A 24,969-nucleotide genomic window follows, 5' to 3' on the forward strand; every position below is an offset into this window, starting at 1 on the left:
CAGCTAGGTTATCATTAAGTGTCTGAGGCCCAATTTGAACTCAAGTACTCCTGATTCTAGGGCCAGTGCTCTATCCATTGCACCACCTGGCCACCCTGCCCTTACCCTTCTTAACCTTCTATAGCATATGACGTTGCTGATCATTTTTCTGAGCTATTATCCTCAATTTGAATTTTCTTTATACATTTGCGCTGCCTTCTCCCCTGCCAGTCTGACCATTCACAAGTTTCCTTTCCTGTATCACCATTCCATGAGGGTGCTTAATCCTCTCTCTTGGTTACTCTTCTCTCTCTTTTTTTTCCTAGAAAGATTTTATTTATTTTGAGTTTTACAATTTTTCCCCTATTCTTGCCCCTCCCCCTTGGAAAGTAGTCTGCTGATCTTTACATTGCTTCCATGTGTTGAATGTGATGAGAAAGAAATCATACCCTTAAAGAAGAAAAATAAAGTATAAGAAATAGCAAAATTACATAATGAGATAACAGGTTTTTTCTTTCCCAAAAATTGAAGGTAACAGTCTTTGATCTTTGTTCAAGCTCCACATTTCTTTCTCTGGATACAGATGGTATTCTCCATCACAGATAGCCCCAAATTGTCCCTGATTGTTGCACTGATGGAATGAGCACATCCATCAAAGTTGATCATCATCCCCATGATGCTGTCAGGGTGTACAATGTTCACTCTTCTCTTTTTACAATCTCTCCACTGGGTTAATTTGCAGGTCCTCAATCTGAACTGTTGCTGAAATCTTAGAATAACATAACCCTCACAATCAACATGACCAGCTCAGATATTCTCTCTAGTAGAGTCTAGTCCTAACATCAGATCACATGTCAGGAAGTAGTTTGAAAGAATAAGCTAACCAAAAAAAAAAAAGAATCTCACTTTAAGAAACTATTATGGGAATAGGGGCACTGAAGACAAAACACAGAAGAAAAGAATGACTTCAAAAGATGTACAAGGAAAGACATAGCTTGGATATAAATTCAACTAAAACTCCTGGAAGAGATGGGGCAAAGGTTAAAAAAAAAGTAAAGACAATTTTATAAATGAATTGAGAGTATTAGAGGGAAAAAATGTAAAATAAAAAGAACCATGGAAAAAAATTGGAAAGAGAATTGGTAGCTCAAAAGATTCAGAACCCTGCCCAAGCAAGAAATATCCAGAAAAATTGGAATGGATCAAATAAAAGTCAATGACCCCCCAGAAGACAGGAAAGAGTAATAAAACAAGGTCAAAAGTCTGGAAAAAAAATTAGATGTAATGTTAGTCGGGTTTTTTTTTCTTTTTGTTATGACATAGCTAACAGATTGAGGGGATAAAATTCAAGAATCACTGCACTACTTGAAAGTCAACACCAAAAAAAGAGGCTACACATCATACAGATAAAAGAAACTTGCCCAATATCTTGGAACCAGAGGACAAAGTGGAAAAGGAAAAAAAAATCCACTTACCTCCTGAAAGAAACCCTAAATTAAAAATTTCCAGCGCCATTAAAGCCAAATTCCAGAGCTTCCAGATCAAAGAAAAAATACTTCAAGCAGCCAAAATGAAAGAATTCAGTTACTTAGGAGTCAGTGTCAGCAACATACACAGTTTAGTAGCCATCACTATATAAGAACAAAGAGCATGGAATATTATATTCTGGGAGGAAGAAATGTAAGTTTAAAAACCAAGAATAATTTATCCAGTGGGTATAATCCTACACAGGATGAGATGGACCTTTGATGAAATAAAGAATTTCCAATATTCTTTTTTTCTTACATTGTAAGTAATTTATTATTATTATTATTATTATTATTATTATTATTATTTTGAGTTTTACACTTTTCCCCCTAATCTTCCTCCCCCCCGCCAACAGAAGGCAGTTAGTCTTCACAATGTTTCCATGGTACATACATTGATCTGAGTTGAATGTCATGAGAGTGAAATCATATCCTTAAGAAGAGAAAATAAAGTATGAGAGACAGCAGAATTACATAGTAAGATAATGGATCTCCCCCCAAATTAAAGGTAATCTTTGGTCTTTTTTCAAACTCCATGAATCTTTCTCTGGATACAGATGGTATTTTCCATTGCAGATACCCCAAAATTGTCCCTGATTGCTGCACTGATGGAAAGAGCAAGTCCATCATCACCTCCATGTTGCTGTTAGGATGTATAATGCTTTTTTGGTTCTGCTCATCTCACTCAGCATCAGTTCATGCAAATCCTTCCAGGCTTCCCTGAATTCCCATCCCTCCTGGTTTCTAATAGAATAATAGTATCCCATGACATACATATACTACAGTTTGTTAAGCCATTCCCCAATTGAAGAACATTCCAATTCTTTGCCACCACAAACAGGGATGCTATGAATATTTTTGTGCAAGTGATATTTTTACCTTTTTTCATCATCTCTTCAGAGTACAGACCCAGTAGTGGTATTGCTAGATCAAAGGGTATGCACATTTTTGCTACCCTTTGGGCACAATACCAAATAACTTCCAATATTTTTCATGAAAACTTTGAAGTTAAAACATGGGAGTTAAGAGAAATATAAAATAATAAACACGAATAAACAATAATAAAAGACTAAGATTAAATTGCACATACTCTAATTCAAGAAGAGGATACATGTGTTCCCTCTGAAACCTATCATGATAAGGGGTCAGAGGGAATATAGCTAGACAAGATAGGTATGTCTTGATATTAAGAGATGAATGAATAGAGTGGGGAAGAAAAATACATAGGGAAGAGGGATGGGAGAAGCAAAAAAAGGGCAGTGAAAATTATCTCATAAGCAGAGTTTGCAAGGAGACATCTACACAAACAAGGAAGGAAGTGTGGGGAGTAGCGGCAGATATTTAGACCTCATTTTTATGGATGGAGGAATTACACCCCCCCCTTATAAACACATGGAGTTAGATAAAGAGCATTTCATTCAACAAGGAAATAGTAAGGAAAGTGGAGAAGTGAGAAGGGGAAATTAATGGGAGGGAAGATTGAGGAAAGAATTAGAACTAAGCAAAACAAATTATGAATACATAAATATATATATATATATATATGTATAACTCCTTTTGAAGTTGCAAAAAAAGGGGGGAATCTGTGGGGGGGTTTCCATAAATTGGGGCATTCTGGAACAAGTTATGGTAATACATAAATGTCATGTAATACTACTGTGATGTAAGGAAATAATGAAGGGGAAACCTGGGAAGACTTTATATATTTATGCAGATTAAAATAAAAAGAACCAGAAGAATAATTCATACAATGTCAATAATATGATAAAACTACTTTGGAGGAGTTAGGAATTCTGTTAAGCGCAAGGATATACCACAATCTCAGAGAACTAATGATGAATTAAGGTATTCACTTCCTGATCAGTGGTACACAAGAAGACATATTTTTGCGATCTGGTCAATGTAGAAATTTGTTTTGCTTGATTACATATTTGTAACTGATTTTTGGCTTTTTAAAAATTTTCATTATCAATTGGAGAGAAGACTGGTTTTTGTTAAACAAAATTTTTTTTAGCATTTTTCTAATTTTTGTAATGATTTTGTAATGATTTCTAATTTCATAAAAAAAAGGGATGTTAAAGAGTATAGATCATTAGACAAAATCTAGATCAACTCTTTTATTTTATTTTATTTAGATTTTGCAAGGTTAAGTGGCTTGCCCAAAGCCACACGGCTAGGTAATTATTAAGTATCTGAGGTCAGATTTGAACCCAGGTACTCCTCAGGGACTCCAAGGCTGGTGCTCTATCCACTGAGCCACCTAGCCACCCCGAACTCTTTTATTTCTGAAATGAGAAAACTCTGGCCCAGGTGGGGAGATGAGTTGCAAACAGGTAAGGTGAAGCTGGGTCTAGGATCCAGTTCTCCTGAATACCAGTTCAGTGTTCTTTCTACTATGCTATGAAAAGAATATCAGTAAACTCCTTACATACAAGTTGAGGTCTATATTTTCTTAAAATCTTAAGAATGAGGCTTGCCTGCAAAAACAACAGATCCACATTAAAGACTTTTATTTCTTTATAAGTTGATGGTTCTTTGCATACTCTAGACCAAGGTCAGGAAATGTGACAGAACGATTATAGAGCATCTGACATACTTCTTTCAAGACAGAGCAAAATCATTCATTAGAAAAATATGCCATTTGCTAATATGCTTGTCTCAAGTATATTCAGGATAAATTCTCTTTTATCTTCTGTCTACTGTGAACATTATTGAAGAAGCCTTTATAGATAGCTGAACTAGATGCTGTAATTTGATGTTAATCTTTTTTTCTGTTCTAATTATGTTTTTAACTGGCTTCTCCTTATTTTAATAGATTTTTTTTAATAAAGAAATCTTACTTACAAATTTTAATTAGCTTACTGTATACCCACAGCTTTGGCATAAGCTTTTTTATGAGTAAGGAGACCTTAGACCACTAACCAGTTTGTAGTCTCTAAAGTAGCTTAGAGGGAAAAGCAGCATGCCTCAAGTGAAAGAAAGAGCACAGGTCTGGGAATCCAAAATCAGGACTCTAGAGTTGTGCTCTAGGTGAGAAATTACTCTGTATGAGTTTAGGCTCATCAACTGCTAACTGGCTCAGTTTCCTTATTTGTAAAATGGATAATAATATTGCAATACTATTACATTTAACACAGAAGCTAAAAGAACTAATTAAATTTTCCAAAGCACTTTGTAATCATTGAAGTGTTATAGATGAAATTGTCACAATCATATCCATGAACCCTTTGGTCTGCATTAATGAAAATGGAATGGCAGACTAGCTTCAGTTATGAGTCTCTTAATAAGAGATGACCATTAATGTTAAACTGACTGCCTTAAGAAAACAGGTAAAAGGAAATAGACCATTAGGTTTACAAAAAATTGACTTAATCTTTATAAAGGACACCTATTTAATTTCTCAGTCCATATATGTTCTGATCAAGGGATTTAAGCAGCATCAATTAAAAAAAAAACCACATTTCTATGTGCCAAGAGGTAATGTGGCATAGAAAGTTGTCCTTAGAGCAGTTGAGGCAGCTAGGTAATGCAGTGGGATAGAGCACTGGGCTCAGAGTCAGGAAGACCTGAGTTGAAATACAGCCCAGTTACTTGTTAGCTGTGTGACACTAGACAAGTCACTTAACTTCTGTTTACCTCAAGTTCCTTAACTGTAAAATGAGGATAATAAAAGAATCTACCTCAGAGGATTGTAGTGTAGATTAGGTGAGATTAAAAATTGTAAAGCACACAACACAGTTTCTGGCATATTGTTATTATTACTGTCCAGTCGTTTCATTTGTGTCATGATCCCATTTGGGGTTTTCTTGGCAAATGACATTCAGAAATAGGAAAGCCTGGGTCCATCCTCTGACATACATATTTAATGGTGTGACCCTAAGCAAATTGCTTAATTTCTAAGTCCTGGGCCACAAAGCTTGAAGTAGATTAAAAGGTAACTGGGAAATATTTAACACAATTAAAAAAATAATACAACATAGATAATTCTAATTTGTGGCTTTCTGAAGCAATATGGAGTACACTGGGACTTCATTTATCTCTGCTCTAGACAGTTCTCTGGTATTAGAAAGTAAAGAGAAGTGGCCAAATTGAATTGACAGGAGTTTCCTCATACTGGAGCTCTGAATACAAATGAAATCACAAATCCAGACTATTTCTATCTCTATTATGTGCCAGGAACTAGGGGATTTAAAAATTAAAAAAAAAAACACCACATACTCTTTATCCTGAAAGGATTTGCAATTTAGCACAATTGATTGAAATATATATATATATATATATATATATATATGTATATATATATATATATACACATACACATACATACATATATATATATATATACACATACATATATACACACACACACACATTTACAATGATTAAATGCATAAAAAAAGTTAGAAAGGCCTGAGACTTTTGAGGAGCGAGACAAAAGAGAATGTTCGAGGTAAGAGGCACCCCAGAGCACTTAAATTTTTTTTAATTTAAGGCAATGGGGTTAAGTGACTTGCCCACAGTCACACAGCTAGGCAACTATTAGGTATCTGAGGCCACATTTGAACTCAGGTCCTCCTGACTCCAGAGTCACTCTATTCACTGTGCCACCCAGCTGCCTCCCCGCCCCCCAATCACTTTGACAGATAAAGGTCTCATAAGGACAAGTGAGGGGAAGTACAGTTTGTGTAAGAGAACAGGAAAAGACAGGAACAAAATAAATAGTCTATTCTGCCTGGAATGTAGAGTGTTTCAAGGTAATTTGTGTAAAATAAGACTGGAAACGTAGAATGATGGTGGAGGGTAATTATCTAGAATGTAAGATCAATAATAAATATTCATTTCTGCAGTATCTTAAGGTTTATGAAATGCTCGTCTTCATAATAACCCTATAGGTTAGCGAGGTAGCTAGATTGCATAAGGAATAGAATTCAGGGCCTAAAGGCAGGAAAACGCTGGGCTTAAATCCTGCCTCAGACACTTTATAGCTATGGCAAGTCACACCTGAAAACACTCTATGAGGTAGGAGTACACTTTTAAAATGGTGAACATAGCTTTCTTATTTGACATGGTATAAAACATTATTTATATGACAGTGTAAACTTTTCCATTTAATTCATACAATATTATAGATACCATCAGAGCAAGATTGCATATTTGTATAATGTTGTATTTTAGCTATCTTACTTTATAGCATATGGTTCACCCTATCTCAATTTCCTCATCCATAAAATGGGGATAATGAGCATCTATCTATCTTACAAGTCTGTTACAAAGATCATACATGTAAGATGCTTTGTAAAACCTTAAAGAGCTACATAAATGCTAGCTAGCTAGCTAATAGTAATGGTAGTAGTAGTAGTAGTACCAAGATGAGGAAGAGGAGGCAGAGGAGAATAAGGAGAACAAGAAGTCTTATTAAACAAGTATTATTAATTCACATTTTACAGAAAAAGAAATAGATGTTGAGAAAAAAGGAAAATACAGTAGGAAAAGCATTAGATTTGGAGTCAGAGGACACGGGCAAAAATCCAGATAATGTACAAATAACAATTTTCCTAGAACTCTGTTACCTCAATTGTAAAATAATTGTAAAATAATTTGAACTAGATGATCACTAAGAGCCCTCTAGCTCTCAATCCTAAGAACCTATTATTAAATGACTTTTCCAGTGACATAGCAAGTGTCAGAGACACAAGATGAACCCTATGCTCCTGACTCTAAGTGTAAGTCTATGCATGATACCACATTGGTGGAGGATACTCTATTAAGTAGGCAATGGGGAGCCTCTGAAAGTTCTTTCAGCAGAAGAGAGGTTTTACATTGGGAAGACTACTGTGACAGCAGAGTGAAGGACTGGAGTGAAGAGAAGAGGAGGGTTTGAATACTGAATTCTACTATGTTTTCAGGTTCTCACAAACTGAAAATTTCTTTACAATACAGTTCAATAAAGAAAATCAAGAGAAAAAAATGTTTCCCTTACAAAATGCTGCACTTGGGCTCAACAAAAGAGTATAAACAAAGTTAAACATTTATAAAAATGGATCTCAGAAAGGTATAAAGGAGCTTTTAGGGACTTGGAAAGCAGAAACTTTAAAGAAGAAAGTGACAGTACAATTTATGGTTAAAAAGTAAACTCTTGTTGACTTTAAACTCTTCCAATTGACTCGTAGAACAATTGAGTTGGGGTAGAAATTCCTTTAACCAGGTACTATTGCAGAAATAATGTTTCTTTGTGAATTTACATAGACTTTTAAAAAGCAATGAGAATACAGACTCATCTCAATATTAATAGTCTACTTGACTGACTGAAAGTTCAATAAAAAAATTTTTTAAACCTACTAATGCAGTCTTAAGTGGCATTAATAGTCATATTACCTAGAAGGAGGGAGATGGCAATTAGCTATCATGTTCTCTGATCAGACTGTATCTAAATACTAAATATAGTCTAAATTAGACTATATCTAAATACTTTATTTAAATTAGGAAAAATATTGAAAGTTTGAATCAAATCCAGATGAAGGAAATAAGAAATGAGAGTCATATAATGTTTAGTTAAGGATTTGTGGGTGTTTAATCTGGAGAATTCTTTTTTTATTGGTGTTTTTTTTTTTGCAAGGCAAATGGGGTTAAGTGGCTTGCCCAAGGCCACACAGCTAGTAATTATTAAGTGTCTGAGACCAGATTTGAACCCGGGTACTCCTGACTCCAGGGCCGGTGCTTTATCCACTGCACCACCTAGCCGCCCCCATTAATCTGGAGAATTCTTAAGGAAAACATAGTCTAGTATTTAATGAAGGACTGCCATGTATAAAAGGGATCTGTCTTGTTTTACTTGACTATTGATAGCACAATTTGGAATTGATCAAAGAAATTGCAGAGGCAGGTTTTGTATCAATGAAGAAAAATTGGAGGAATTCCAAATTAATATTTGGAACTATTCAAAGACAGATGGACTGCCTTAAGAAGCAATGGGTTCAGGGGCGGCTAGGTGACACAATGTATAGAATACTGGCCCTGGAGTCAGGAGTACCCGAGTTCAAATCTGAGCTCAGACACTTAATAATTACCTAGTTGTGTGGTCTTGGGCAAGCCACTGAACCTCACTGCCTTGCCAAAACTAAAAAGAAGCAATGGGTTCCCATACCTGCCTTCAAATATAAACTATACTTATTCAAGTCAAAAATGTAAAAGAAGGGATAATATTCCCTTCAGGAATGTGTTTAAATAAATTATTTTTGAAGTCCCATACAACTCTGAGAATCTTTCATTCTATACATAATTTCTTCATTGAAAACTCCAAAATTTGTCAAAGTTGTTTTTATTATAAGACAAAAATATTTAGAATACTTAGAAAATGATCTGAAACCTCATTATTTCAAAATGACTATTGAAAATGCTATCTGAAGCAATGCAAAATTTAAGAGTCATTCTTTATAATAGGTACATTTAACTATCACAAGTTAAAAACCCTTCTGTCCCCTAAAAAATAGTCATATTCAGGAAAAGGATTCCTGCTTAGGTAGAAGTTGAATAGATGATTTTTGAGATACCATTCTAGTTCTGGAATGCTATGGATATGTCCATGTAGGTTCATGTCACAAATATGTCTTCAATAACAGACTGACAAGCCTGAAGAGCTGGAAAAAATTAAGCATAAACCAAAACACCTGAAAACACCCCTTGAGGTAGGAATATATTTTCCTAATGATCCAATGTAGTACATTATTTACATGACAATGTACAGTTTCCTCCATTGAGTTCATGCAATATAACATATCCCAACAGAGCAAGTTTGCATATTTGTGTAATGTTGCATTTGCATAAAATACTATGGCATATAATTTGACCTGGATCAACAAATATTCATCATGTATCTCACCCTAACCTTGACTGATGAAATAAGAGATTCTAAGGTCAATGTTTATAAATCTAAAGGGGAGAACAAGAATATAACTACTACAAAGAATAATAAAATAGGTGAAAAAAAGAGGTTCCAAATAAGTGCTATAAGAAATTAAAGAAATTTATAGTTTAAAACTCGGTGGGTTCAGTCACTGGTTTCACTTTTTAAACAAAGAAGTAAATATCAAGAATGGGATCTTATATTCAGTGAATCTATGCCCACAGTGAAATGAAAAACAGAGTCAAGTAAGTGAATGAATATATCATTTGTGTGTACAAAGAAAGAGAGAAATAAAGGGGAAATTATATATATATATACATATGTGTGTGTGTGTGTGTGTGTGTGTGTGTGTGTGTGTGTGTGTGTTGGGGGGAAGTTATCTATCTTAAACGAAACAGATCTCACATCAAGTTAATAAAAAAACATCAAAATATAACATCATTTCACAGGAGACTTCTAAAACAAACTTCACAATGACTCTTAATTATAGAACTAAAGGTTACTCTGGTTATGTAGCTTATAATGTCAATACCAGAGATAGCAAATCATTAATTGCTAACATTCTAACCTCAGCATCATTCCTTTAAATATGTAATGATTTAAAATATTGATAATATTTGATAATTTGATAATAATTGATAATTCACTGGAATTGGAAAGGATCAGCAAGCACACAATCTTAAATTCAGAAACTATTGCTAAACTTGTTAATCATAATAACACCTCTGTGTTTAATTCAAACTAAAGCATAGGCCGTAAACAAAAAGCATTTTTTAGTAAGACAATCATATTGAAGCATTACAATTAATTCATTTGAATAGTTATTAAATGCCTATGTGCACAGCATAATATTCAGACAAGGGAAGAAACATCAATTTACAAGTTCTTTGCCCTCATGGAGCTTATAATCCAATGGGAAAAGATAAGATATAAAAGCAAATATGGCAGGTAGTTGGTGTAATGGACAGAGCCCTGAGCCAGCTGTCAAGAAGAATTAAGTTCAAATATGATCTCAGACACTGAGTGATTCTGAGCAAGTCATTTAACTCTTTTGGCCTCAGTTTCTTCATCTATGAAAATGGCAAACAACTCCAGTATCCATGCCAAGAAAACCCCAAATAGGGTCACAAATAGTCAAATATAACTGCAAAGACTGAACAAACACAAATATTATCATATACAACAACATTAACTTAAGTGGATTAGAAAGGTATAAAATAAATTTTAATTTAAGATTTAAAGGGAAGACATTGCCAATAGAGAGAATATAGAGTAAGGTGGTGAAACTTGATTGAGTTTTAACTGACAAGAAGGAATTCAATAGAACAAAAGATGGAAGGAGAACATTTTAGGCCTGGAGAAGCAAAGGCAAGGAGATAGGAGAGTGAAAGGTATATTTAAAGGACAAAGTAGTTAGAATAATCTAAATTAAAACAGATATGAAGAAGAATCATGCAATTAATCAACAAACATTTATTAAGCTCATACAATGTGCTAGGGTTTAAGAAAAAAAGGGGGAAACAGTTTCTGCTCAAAAGGAGTTTTCCTGAAGAAGGTGGTGCCTAAGATGAGTGTTGAAGTACGCCAGGATTTCTAAGAAGTGGAGGGAAGGAGGAAGAACATTCCAGTCAAGGTAGACAGCCAGTACAAAAGCAAAGAGATAGAAGATCAAGCATAAGGGACAGTATGGAAGTAGATTTGACTAGAGAGTAGTGAGTGCTAGGGAATAATGTGTATCAGACTGAAAAGACAGGAAGGTGCCATGGAGTGAAGAGCTTTAAATGTCAAACAGAGGTTTACATTTGATCCTAGAACTACTACTGAATTACCAGAGCTAACTGAATGGGGAGAGAGAGTCAATTGTCAGATCTACAATTTTCAAAAATCATTTTGTCACAGATATGGAAGATGAACTTCTGAAGTACAGAGAGACCAATTAGAAGGCCACTGAAGAAGTAGAGACCAGAGGTGATGAAGACTTGAAGTAGGTAAATAGCAATGTGCAAAAAGAGAAGAGAATGAACATAAGATATGTTGTAGGGAGAGAAGCAAGAAAATTTGGCATTTGACCAGAGATGTTGGATAAATTGAGAGTGAGGAGTCAAGAAGCAAAGTTGTAAACCGAGGTAACTAAAAAGATGATGGTACCCTTAACAATAATTATGAACTTCAGAAAAGGGGTAGTTTAGAGGAAAAGGTGAGGAGTTCTGAATTTGGGATGTCTTAAGCATACCCTGTTCAAATGTTCATTAGATAGTTGATCATCTAAGCATTATAACTCTGGTGAAAGACGGGCTAGAGAAACAGGTGGGTATCAGTTACATTGAAATGACACAAAGAAGCTGATAAAATCAATAAGTTAAGAGTCTAAAAAAAAGAAGAGGACCTATAAAAGCCTTGGGATTCACCTACAGTCGGTATGTGTGACATGGATAAAATTCTAACAGGAGAAATCAAAGCAGGAGGAGAACCAAAAGAAAATAAGTATCACAAAAACAATCAACAATATCAACCAAAGGTCATCTGATCTGTCATTTAAGAGAACCTTGGTAATTTTGAAGAGAATAGTAGTATTTGAGATATGAGATTAGAAGGCAGATTGCAAGGAATGAGAAATCAGTGAGGTAAGAGGATGACAAAGCTTCAAGTATATAGACAGCTATTCCTAGGAGATTGGATGAGGAGGGCAAAAGAAACATAAGATACATCAAGTAAGGGATTTTTAAGGATGGGGGGAAGCCTGGGAATTTTTTCAGGGTATGGGGAAACAACCCATAGTTAGGGAGAGATTCAGGATTAGAGAAAAATGGTGGGAAGAGGGGTTAGTACAGGCAATCTGCTGGAAAAGACAAGAAATAGGAATCAGGTACCATATGTAGAGGAATTTGACCTTGGTGAGTAAAAGGACTACCTCTTCAATAGGGACTGGAGTAAATGAAGATTGTGGGGCATGATGACAAAGTGATATGCAAAATGAGGAAAGGAGAGACGATGTTTACAAAGAACTGCTTCAACTTTTTTCTTTTTTCTTTTTTTTTTTTTTAATGAAGTATGAAATGAGGTCCTCAGCTGAGAAGACCGAAGAGATGTAGTGAGAAGCTTAAGTTCTGGAATACCATTGTGGTAATTAGAATAGAGAATCAACTAGAGAGAAGGAAAAGGAACAAGATGAAAGAATTCAGGAAAAATGGAATTAAGTGCTAGATAGATGAAACTTTTGAATGTCAAATAAAAGAATTTGTACTTGTTAAGCAATAGGGAATCACTGTTTTGAGTTTTGTTTAGGTTACATTTTGCAACAAATAAATCCGTTTTCTCCCAGTGAAGGTTCACCATCTAAATCAGACTATCCAGGATTATTTGCTATCAAATAAGAAGATAATGATTATAGCAGAAAGATCATCAAAATTGGAATGATAGAACTTGACAGGTTTAAGTCATGGTTCTGTCACCTACTTGCTACAAGTAGTTAAGTCACTCTATTTCTTCATTTGTGAAATGGTCATTTTAAAAAAAGTATACTATCTACCCTACAAACCCGTAAGCAAAGAAAATCATCTTCATAAAGCAGTTTGGTAAAACATAGTGACAACTGAACTGTAAGTTATATTTATATATCTGATGGGTTTTTCCTCAGTCCTCATCCTTCTTGAGGTCTCTGTAGGTTGTAATATCATCTATCACCTTCTTCTCCTGGATACTCATCCAGTTTTCTCTCTCCCCCTACTTCTACCTACCTGATCCCACCTTCTCAATCTCCTTTATTGGATCCTCATCCACAATACATTAATTGTATGTATCCATCAAAACTCTCTTTCTATACAGTATCTCTTTTGGTGAATTCATCAGCTCCCATGAATTCAATTATCATTTCTATACTAATGATATATCTGGCCCTAACCTCTCTCTATCTCCAGTTTCCCATCACCAGTTACCTATTGGATATCTCAAATTAGATGTCTCATAGATGTTTTAAATCAACATATCCAAAACTGAATTCATTTAATCACCTCCCCTCTTACTAGTCTCCTTATAACTGTCATCCTCATCTCTTCACTCATAATCACAGTACATATCCACTTGTTAACTATATTCTATCTTCACAACAGTTCTCCCTTCAGGACAGTCTCATTCTCTTCATTCATCTAGTCACTACATTGGTTCAAGCTCTCAATATCTCATGCAAAGACTAATGGAATAACCTATGGTTAATCTCTCTGCCTTGCAGTTCAGCCTTCACTCAGCTGCCAAAGTAATCTTTCCAAAGTTTGACTGTCTGCTAATGAATAAACTCCAATAGCACCTATTATGTCTAGATCGTATATAAAGTTCTTTGTGTTCCTATCCTTATGGCCTTCCTACTGTCCCTCCTACAAGATCATCCATCTCCCAAAGCTGACTCTTTCCACCAGATGCTCCCCCCCCCAGTCTCCAGTCCCTCATTTCCTTCAAGCATTAGTTCAACCCCCTTGCCACTTCAGCAAGAATCCCCTGCAAGAATTTTTCTCATTTACCCACACATCTCTCATGCATGCTTTCAGCCCATCTGCCCTTTGGAAGGTGAGTTCTTGAGGGCAGCAGGTCTGATTTTTCCCCTTCTTTGAATCCTTATCACTTAGTAAGTACTTCCTGATAGATGGGTTTGTTTCTTTTGACTCTCTTTGTAAAAAGTAAGTGTTCTTATATTGGCTCAAGAATGGCTAGAGAATGAATTAAGGAAAATCAATGCCCCCTCCCCCCAAAAGAACACCAATGAAACATGTTAAAATTACACAGAAAATGGGGAGTGGAGCCAAGATGGTGGAGTGAAGGCAGGAAATCCCAAATCATTCCAAATGCCTTTAAGTTATCACTCTAACCAAATTCTAGAGGGTGGAATTCACAGAAAGACTAGTGAAACAATTTTCTGGCCCAAGACAACATGGAAGATCCAAGGAAAGGGTCTGTTCTACCAGGGTTGGATAAGGCCGAAGCTCAGGCCTGTGCTAAAGCAAGTCAGCTCCAGCCATCTAGGAACAACCAACAGGGCTCCTGGGCCCCTGGCAGCAGGGCAGTTTCCAGACCTCTCAGTCCAGGGATTGCCAAGGACAACTTGGAAGGCTCAGCAGGAACACTCTGGTTCCCCAGAGTGACCATGAAGCCCAGGTCAGCACTGGCCTCAGCACAGCTCCCATCCTGGGAACCAGAAGCAGGACTCCAGAAGCAGCTGCTTCAAGAGAACTCAACCCATGAAAGGAAAGGGGGTCAGAGGAGACTGCAGAGATCTTTTCAGTATCCCTAGGGCAGGACTCTTTTGTATTGTCCATATTCAGGTCCAGATACTGCCATAGCAGAGCAGGGACCCTCCTCACAGTTCCAGGGCCAGAGGAAAGTGTTTGTGGTCATACATAGATCAGAACACAGGCCAAGATAGAAGTCAGAGCCTCTCATAAGAGGAATTAAGGTCCTGGCAGGGGAGGGTGAGGGCTGCAAAAACCATCAAAGGCTTGGGAAAGTGCAAGTTCCACCCTGGAAGCAGAGCCCCACATTAACAAAGAGTTAAAACCAAGTCATAGTAAATGAACAAACAAAAAAGAAAATCTGACTACAGACAATTATCTCAGTCCTAAGGAGGATCAAAATACACACTCAGAAGATGACAAAGTCAAAGCTTCTATATACAAAGCCTCCAAGAAAAATAGGAATTGGTCTCAAAGCTATGGAAGAGCTCAAAAAAAATTTTGAAAATCAAGTAAGGGGTCAGCCAGGTGGCATGGTGGATAGAGCACTAGTCCTGGAGTCAGGAGGACCTAAGTTCAAATCCAGCCTCAGACACTTAATAATTGCCTAGCTGTGTGACCTTGAGCAAGTCACTCTTAATTAGCCCCATTGCATTAAATAAATTTTTTAAAACAGAAAACCAAGTAAGGGAGGTAGAGGAAAAATTGAGAAGAAAAATGAGAGCAATGAGAGAAAATCATGAAAAGCAATTCAGCAGCTTATTAGTCAAGGAGATACAAAAAAATACTGATGAAAATAACATATAAAAAAACCAGTTTAGGTCAAATGGAAAAACCAGTCCAAAAGATCAATGAGGAGAAGAATGACCTAAAAAGCAGAATTGATCAGATGAAAAAGGAGATAAAAAAAGCTCTCTGAAGAAAAAATTCCTTCAAATGTTGAATGGAGCTAAAGAAAGCTGATGACTTTGTGAGAAATCAAAAAACAACAAAATAAAATCAAAAGAATGAACAACTAGAAGAAAATATGAAATATCTCATTGGAAAAACAACTGACCTGGAGAATAGATCCAGGAGAAAAAATTTAAAAATTATTGGGCTACCTGAAAGTCATGACCAGGAAAAGAGTCTAGACTTCATTTTTCAAGAAAATCTCCAGGAAAATTGCCTTGATATCCTAGAAGCAGAGGGTAAAATAGAAATTGAGGGAATTTACCAATTATCTCCTAAAACAGATCCTCAAATAAAAACTCCCTGGAATATTATTAGTCAAATTCCAGATCTTCAAGTCAAGGAGAAAATACTAAAAGCAGCCAGAAAGAAACAATTCAAATATCTATTGACAGGATTACACAGGGATTTAGCAGCATCTACATTAAGGGTTCCTAGGGTTTGGAATATGATATTCTAGTAGGCAAAACAGTCTATATTACAACAACCAAGAATTAACTAACCAGCAAAACTGAATATCCTCTTTCAAGGAAATAGGGGATTTTCAAACTTTCCTGTTGAAATGATGACCAGAGCTGAACAGAAAGTTGATCTTCAAGGACAGGACTCCGGTGAAGAATAAAGAAGGTGGATAGAAAGGACTAATTATGAAGGATTTAATGATGTTGAACTGTTTGTATTCCTGCATGGGAAGATGATACTTATAATTCATATGAACCTTTTCAGTTATTAGGGCACTTAGATGGAGCATATATAGACAAGGCACAGGATGGAGTGGATATGAAGTTATAATACATTATAAAAAAAGAGTTAATAGGCAGGAAAGAAATGTACTTCAAAAAAAGGAAAGGAAAGGTAGAATGAGCTAAGATAATTCACGTGAAAGAGTCAAGAAAAAGCTTTTGCAATGACATGGAAGAGGGAGAAGGTGAGGAAGAATGAGTAAGTCTTCATTCTCATCGGAAGTGGCTCAGAGAGGAAATAACTTAACAGGGTATAGAAATCTATCTTACCCTAGAAGAAGAAGGAGAGGAATGGGATGGGAGAAAGGAAAGAGAGGGAGATATGGATCAAAGAACACAGGGAAAATCGTGGGAGAAGTTAGTCAGATACAACAACTGTGGGAAAAAATGTTGAAACAACTTCTCTGATGGACCTATGATAAAGAATGGGATCCATCCCAAAGTCAGAGCTGATAGTATCTGAATATAGACTGAAACACATTTTTTTCTCTCTCACTTTGTTTTTCTTGAGGTTTCTCTATCTTTGTGGGGAGGAGGATTATATTTACTTTTACAAAAAGGCTATTGTAATATTGTGAAAAACAAATAAATAAACAAATAAAAATTACACTGAAAAGAAAAGGAAATTGAGTAAAGGATACTGTGACAAATGGGGGTCATGTAGGCACAACTGTGCTGTAATTTTTAAAAATTTTAACATGAGTTCAAGTTCCCAAAAATCAGAATCCTCCTGTGACATCAGGGGCAAGGGTATGGTAAGGAGGGAGGTGAGAAGAGGCTATTGATTAAGAATGTCATTGATTTAAGAAGTTGGGACTATGATGGCTAAAATAAGGGGTGATAACATTACTATGACTGAGGCAAAGAAGCCAGACTCTGTCGACTATTTCCTTTGCTTGAGAAAATGAGTGTATTAGAATCATGATAAAGCCAAAAGTCCCATCTTACCTGTGACACTGTGATGCTGCATTTCTTTGCCAGCTCTTCTTTGGCTTCTTCACTGGGGTAGGGATTACTGAGGTGTGAGTAAAAATATTCATTCAAGATTTCTGTTGCCTGTTTACTGAAATTACGTCTTTTTCGTCTGAAAGAAAAAGAAAAAGTAAAAAGTTAACGATGGACTTTTGGGAGAAAGAAAAAGGGTCAACAGTAACTAAATATCTACAGATGCAGAGAGAATATAAGGATATAATAAATGTTTTAAATTATTTTTCATTAAAAAACTAATTTTAGTTTTTCAATTACTATAATATTAATTATGGAGTTCCCTTAAAATTTAATATGTTCAAATGTAAAATTTGATACTCACAAAAATATAGACAACAGAAGGCTATCCATTTATGTCCTACATTGGCTCTAACAATAATAATAATAATTAGCATTTGCATAGTACTTTTTTAGGTTTGGAGATCGCTTTAATATATTATTTCATTGATCCTAACAGCTGGAAAACAAGGCATAAAGAGACTAAGTGACTTGGCTAGTATCACACAACTAATTAGTAGTACTTCAAAAAGGAGAAGTCTTTAAATGGGAGAAAAAACCCTGTAGCTATATACTGAAAAATAACACTCAGGCTTTAGACATTAAAGCTTTTTATATGAGCCAGATTTGAGAAGTATAGCATATAATCAGACCATTATGCTACCTAGGAACAGACTTACTTCCTATTTGAATTGTTTCTCTGAAAATGGCGTGTTAAACAGCTGGTTTACACAAGGGTGGAACAAGTTGAACTTCCCTATAATGTTTAAACTAAGGGAGCCAGACTCCTGGGAACTGGTCAAAAATAATTTCCATGGAACTAAAATTCTCATTGCTAGAACAAGATTTTAAAATAAGGTGTTCACTACAGAATGTCCCTAACAAAATGCACGTGTTTATTACCCTTGGGGGTGGGAGAAGAAATATGGCATTGTAACACATTACCAGGTATTAGTTAGATTTAGAGATACTGAAAGTTATGGAACCTTAGAACAAAGAATAATAAAATTTAGGACATGGAATCATAAGAGTTAAAAGAGACTTTAATTTAAATCAGAACAGAGAACATAGGATGTTACAAGAAAAAAGGATTTCTAAAACAGCTTGGAACACCGAAAAAAAGGACATGCAATCAGAAGCATTCCCTTCATCCAATCTTTATCTGAAATATGAATTCTTTTATATCATTCCTATGCTAAATTGGTTAGCCTTAACAGAAAGCTAGCTGTCACATCAAAAACAGAGAGAACTAGATGAGTAAGTGGTAGGTAGAAAGGTTTGAATCATGGGTTGTTGCAGGATAATTCTAAGTAAATCATTTACCTACTCTGGGCTCCAGAATTTTCTCTGTAAAATAGGATTTGGGATTAAATGATAGTTAAATCCCTACTATATTAACAAGTTTTTACTTCCATGCTTTAGAAGATCTGTGATTCCATTAGTGTGGGTCTTGTGTCTACTGGCATTGATCTTACCCCTTAAAAACAGTAGAATGCTTCCTAAGCTAGTAATCAACCTCCTGACAACCTAAATAGAGAAAAAGCAAAGAACTTAAGAGTGGTTTCAATTTCGGATCTTTACTTCTTCACCTATAAGACCTTTGGCAAGTCATTTGCCCTGAGTGTTTTCTTCTCTTCAAAGTAGGAAAGGGGTCAATGAACTAGATAATCTCTTAAATTCTCTTTAGACTCCAATAAATGGTGGGTGGGGATCTATTCAATACCTTAGCAGGGAAGATGGGAGGGGGGTAATAGGTGATTTGTAGATTTGTTCTTAAATGTATTGCATAGCTATATGCTCCAGTCAGTCCAATTATCAAGAAAATGTGAGTATAGGCTTCCTGAAAGAAATGAGTGAACTACAAGTCAGAGTGAGCTGGGGAGTCATATATCTATCATATCATTTTTGCCCAGAGCAGAACATTCTTTCTTAGCACAAGGCTTGCTAAGAGTCACTACAAGAACAAATGAAACCACAGCTGAGTATTTCTACACACTTGAAGGCATAAGAAAGACTTCAGTCATGTGCTTTATTTATTTTTTAGAACATCCTTTAGAAAGTGCCCATTAAGCATTTTTCCCCAAAGTGTCATTCCCCCCAGGGGTAGTTGCAATCAAGATGCCTGTGCCTTAGGCCACAATGCAGTAGAGCATCAATCCCCAGAGGTACAGCCCATCAGCATTGCAGTACTGCATAACTTCAGTCTTTATAGACAGGAGTCTGTTTTCAAAGCTCTGTTTATCTCCTTCCATTCCACTCATCCTGCCTTGTTAATCACATACTTCTTCAACAGGGAAGAATCAATCATTTCAAATGTTCAAAGGATAACTGATTATTGTTGTGGTTACTATTTGCTGAAGTCACCTCCCATGGCAATGAAAAGAACTGGGGACTTGGATTCAGAAAGGCCTGAATTCAAATCCCTATTCAGATACTTAGTGCCTCTAAAGTTATACCATTATATAAGGCAACTAAATTCAAGTCCATTACTCACATGAATTACTAAATGTATATTTGTGTGTGTGTGTGTGTGTGTGTGTGTCTGGAAGAAGAGTATAACATATAACCAGGATAGGAAAAAAAATATGAACAAATATGCAAAAGTTCACTGAGCTGAAGTATAGGGATATAGAAAAGATAGGACTAAAAAAGTAGATTAGAGACTAATCTTAGAGAATAATAAATGCCATGCCATGCTGTGGAAAATATAATTTATTTCATAGGCAATGGAGAACTTCAATTAAAGGTTATTGAATATTATCAAACAGTACTTTAGGAAAATTAGTATGAAAATAGTATGAAAGATGACTTGACAATAAAATAAATTTTGAAATGTTTTAAATTAAGTTTTTAAAATTTAATTTAAATTTGAAATTGAAAAGAATAGGGGAAAAAAGACTAGAAGCACAGAGACCAGTTAGGCTGTTGTCTATATATAAGATAAAAATAGTCTAAATTACAGTGAATGGTGAAGAATAGTGGAAAGTGGCCTGTGAGTGATGAGACCTCAGTTTAAATCTGTACTTGTCTCTGCTAAACAGTTGTATGGCATTGAGCAAATACAGTAATTTCAATGAAGCTCAGTTTCCTCATGTATGAAATAAGCATGTTGGATTACAATATTTTTAGGGTCCTTTACATCTCTAAATTCCATGATATAGAAATTTTTTTTTTAGGTTTTTGTAAGGCAAACGGGGTTAAGTGGCTTGCCCAAGGCCACACAGCTAGGTAATTTCTAAGTGTCTGAGACTGGATTTGAACCCAGGTACTCCTGACTCCAGGGCCGGTGCTTTATCCACTATGCCATCTAGCTGCCCCTATGATATAGAAATTAAAAAAAAAAAAAGAACTAGACTAAGAGATACGACTACAAAGAAAGAATCAAGAAAATCTGGTAATAAACGGGATATGATGGGCAAGAGATAAGACAGGTATCAAGGATGTCTTTGAGGTTTTAAGACTGGAGAATAATAGCATTAGCTTCCAAGTGCTTTCCCAAATGACTAAGAGTGGCAATCCAGTAAGAATAAAAATAGAAGCCAGAATTTTGGGTTCAAAATCTAACTGCCACTATCTATGACCTTAGGCATATCACTTCTCAATCTCCAAGCCTCAGTTACTTCATCCATAAAAATAGTGATAATATACACTTCCTCTGTTTACTACTAGACTACTTTTTAAATGAATAATTGTCATAGAAACTTTTCTACTATTATTTCTAACCTCACAGAGTTGCTATTAGGATAAAATACAATCACAAAATCTCAGAGTTGCATAGGATCCTAGGAATTGTCTATTCCAATCTGTAGAGAATTGCTGAGAAAACACTTTATAAACTACAAAGAAATGTGCAAAAAATAAGCCTTTTGTAAAGAGTGCTAAATTGGAGTTGGATGTCTTGATATGGAATCCTGACTCTGTGATTTATTAAATGTATGATAAAAGGACAAATCCTGTCATTTCACCTTGCCTGTTTCTCCATCTGTAATATGGGAATACTAATAATCCACTACATATCACAGAGTGTGAAGACAGTGACTTGTAAACCCTGAAGTACAATAAAATTAATTATTATAATAATTATTATATTTTCAAAGACAACTTGGTATAGAGGAGAGTTGTCTTCCAATTTAGAAAATCCTCAATTCAAGTCCTGTATCTGATAGAACTAGTAGTGTGATGACCAAGTCAGTTAAACTCTCAGTATCCCGTCCCGCCCCCCCCCCCCCCCCGCCCCACAAGTCTTTTAGAGTATAGATTGCAGAAAAGATACCAATCTGACTTGAAAGAGAAATTTGTTCACTGGAAACTTTCCACACCAATGAAATCACAAGACCATTAACAAACTGTTAATAACTCTAACAGAAACAGTACCACAAAATTTGTTTGCCAATTTAGAAAACTAAAGTCACCTTATTTAACAAAAAGGGAATCTAATGATTATTATTACTCCTATCAGATACTAATACAGGGAGAAAAAAATGGAAATATATCTGTGCCTGGAGATAAATTTTGGCCATGGGCCAAAAAGTGCAGACTTCAATTGATAGATAGCAGGTGATAATAACAAAGACAACAAAATACATAATTAACTGCAAATTAGAAAATCTACTGCTTAAAAGTAAGTGAATTTTATTTCAAGCTTCCTAAGAAGTGAAGTTTTCATTCATTTACTTGAAACTAAAATGCTTTCTTCCTTAGATTGTAGAGAATGCGTTTAAAGCATCTTTTTTTGTTTGTTTGCTCTAAAAGCAAGACCAAAGTGTTAAACTCCATAAAGGTACCATGAAATCAAAATGGCAATGTCAATCTTAAAACTTATTGTTTAATCATTAATAGGAAATATAAGTTTGTGGGAGTAGAGGGTTTTAGAAAGATAGAAAAGTAGGAAAAATAATTGATGGGAAATAAATTTTTTTTAAATAGTGTCCTAGAATAGTTATCCTAAAAAAAATTCTTAGCACTAGCTTCTATGAAATTTTCAAAGGATGAAGTAATTTTACACTATGATGAAGTCATAAAGTAGGCAAACTCAGGGACCGGATGGACTATTTGGATTAGTGTCAAGACATAGTAGAGATAAGAGATGAAAATAAAACATGTAGAATCTTATTTAGATGTACTGAATGCACTGAATATCAAAATTATAAGCTGGAACTTCCCCAGATGAGGGATGAAAGGGATTCTACTTCCACATTGGTTGCAATTTTAAATTCAAAACTCTCTAGTTCAGTGTTAGGCCAGCTCTTAGATATCTATAACTATATGCTCAGGATTGTTTGGGACTTCTTTGATATATTGTGCAGTAGACTTGAAATGGTGAGATTAGAATTAGCTGGTTACAAGTAAAAAGAAGGGAGCCCTGTGAAATTAACAAAGAATGGAAGGAGGCTTATATCAAGGGAATGGGTAGGAGAGCCCAGGGAACAGTTACCTAAACATGCATACTACCAATTTCAAGGATAGCCTTCATGTGATACCTGGAGAAATGATACTCCACCTAAACCTTTAATGTGAAATAAGTCCTTAAGGCAAAGTAGTCATCTGTGGTAACCACTCATCCACCTTGTAGCAAAATTCAGTTCCATCTCCCAAGTAGTCAGGAATTTGGTGCATAATAGGTGACAACAACAATAATAACAAAATACATAATAAATTAATAGTTATATGTACCTGGCATCAAGGAACCTTGATCTTAAAATCATGACTGCTTCACAAGTACTTTGTTTGAGCTGCATCTGAATTGAACTGAATTTCCGATGGATTATGCCCACCATCCTCTCAATCTCTTTTGGAGAAATGGGACGTGTTCGACTCTGCTCTCGGAGAAGGTTCATCACATGTGTGGTGAATTCATTGCATGCCTGCAAAAGGAAAAACCTTTAAGATATGAAAATTTTATCTTTTCACACTAAGAAACCATTTTAGATGAATTTCTACCAAATCTGCAGTGGTCAATGGTATTTTTCTTCTTGAAAATGACTGTGGGACCTCTAATACTTTGACAAGTGATTGGGCTGATACAACCAAACAGGAAAGGTTTTGAATATAGACCTGGCAACAAACTATGTGTCTGTCATCTGAAGACCATGCTAGCTAAGTGCAGAACAATTTGCCACCAGAAATCTAACAATGAAGAAATTAATGCTTTTATTCATAGCAACTCAATTACTCAACATTCATTAAGTACCTTCTAAGAGTCTAGTACTGAACTAACACCAGAAATTAAAATATGCATATGTGCATGCGTGTGTACACACACACACACACACACACTACTCCCTGAGCTCAAAGAACATATTCTATTACAGTTATACAACACATTCATGGAAAAATACATACAAGATATAAAAATAAATATAATAGTTTGGGGCAAGTAACTAAGAACTGGAAGAAACACAAAAGATGTCTTAAAGGGGTAGGAATTGAACAGAGTCGAAGGGAGGTAGGATATTCAAGAAGTGGCAATAGGAGAGAGAGGAATCTAGTCTAGGATTAAAGGTGGGAGATGCAATACTGTATATGAGGACGACAAAGTAATTTGTTTGACTGGAATATAGAGTACAGGAGGGGAAGCAATATGTAACTTTCCTGGACAGAAAGGCATAGAGGGCTCTAGGTACCAAACAATGAAGTTATATCCAAATGGCAAAGATTGAGCAAGGAAGTGAAATACTCAGTCTGTACATTAGGAAGATCAATTTGACAACAATGTGGAGGATGGATTGAAGAGGAAAAAGATGATGTAGGGAGATTACTTAGAAAGCTATTGCAATTAAACATCTATTAAGATGTGGATTTGTGTCATCAGAAGACACTAAGAACTGATGGCTCTTTTAAAGCATAATAAGATGAAAGTGAAATTTTATACTTTGTAAGGTAACAAACTGGATCATCTGGGGAATTATTTTGTAACTATGATGAGTTGCATGCAAGAAAATTGCACTTTCTAGGACACAGGATATAGCCTTGCACATAGTAGCTTCTTACAAAGATCCCAAAGACTAATTTTCCTCATAAGGAAATGCTTTTCACCAGACTATTCAAAACTTTTGACTATCAATACCCTGAAATCACTATTTGCTTAATACTTTTATCATTCAGCTAATGAATACTGTTTTTTGCCATATCTTGCCATAGTATATAAAGATGACTGTGACAACAAACCTCCTCAAGGAGAAATCAGTCCAACTGACAATCAAAATCTAAAAGCATTTATTAATAGCAAGCAGAGAGTACCTATTGTATACCTGGCATGCAACATATTGGGGTACTAAATCAAAAATGAAACAGTCCCTGACTGCAGAATAGTGAAAGGAGAAAGTTGTAAAGAAAATACATACCAAGTGGAAATAAGACAGTCTCTGATAGGTGCCAGAAAAAATATATAAACAAAGTACTATGATAATTCAATAGAAGAGATAATTTCTAATAGGAGAATGGAGAAGATATTCTGAAAAGGTGGAAGAGGTCCCATATGAGTCAAACCTTGAAGAATGTAGAGGATTTTGAAAAGTATAGATAAAAGAATGGTTATTTCAAGTAAGAAGAATAGCATAAACAATGTAATTGAGACAGGAAAAAAATAGTATTTTCAGGGAATAGTTAAGTAGTCTAGTTTAGCATATGATTCATAAGACTTTGAACTGGAAGGAATTTTAAAG

The 24,969-nt window shown here is 35.4% G+C and overlaps 1 protein-coding gene across 3 annotated transcripts in view; it reads right to left on the reverse strand.

Annotated features, from left to right (window-relative positions):
- Positions 1–24,969, reverse strand: part of PBX3 (PBX homeobox 3) — a 323,076-nt gene that overhangs the window by 41,256 nt on the left and 256,851 nt on the right. For all 3 annotated transcript variants that reach the window (XM_074211560.1, XM_074211558.1, XM_074211559.1), the window contains 2 exons: positions 22,979–23,169; positions 17,270–17,405 (listed from right to left, as the gene is read on the reverse strand). In XM_074211560.1, coding sequence (XP_074067661.1) covers positions 17,270–17,405; positions 22,979–23,169 — 327 coding nt within the window. The remainder of the gene's footprint in view (positions 1–17,269; positions 17,406–22,978; positions 23,170–24,969) is intronic.

The sequence above is a fragment of the Macrotis lagotis genome, chromosome 1 (genome assembly GCF_037893015.1).
Source record: "Macrotis lagotis isolate mMagLag1 chromosome 1, bilby.v1.9.chrom.fasta, whole genome shotgun sequence".
Classification (NCBI taxonomy): Eukaryota; Metazoa; Chordata; class Mammalia; order Peramelemorphia; family Peramelidae; genus Macrotis; species Macrotis lagotis.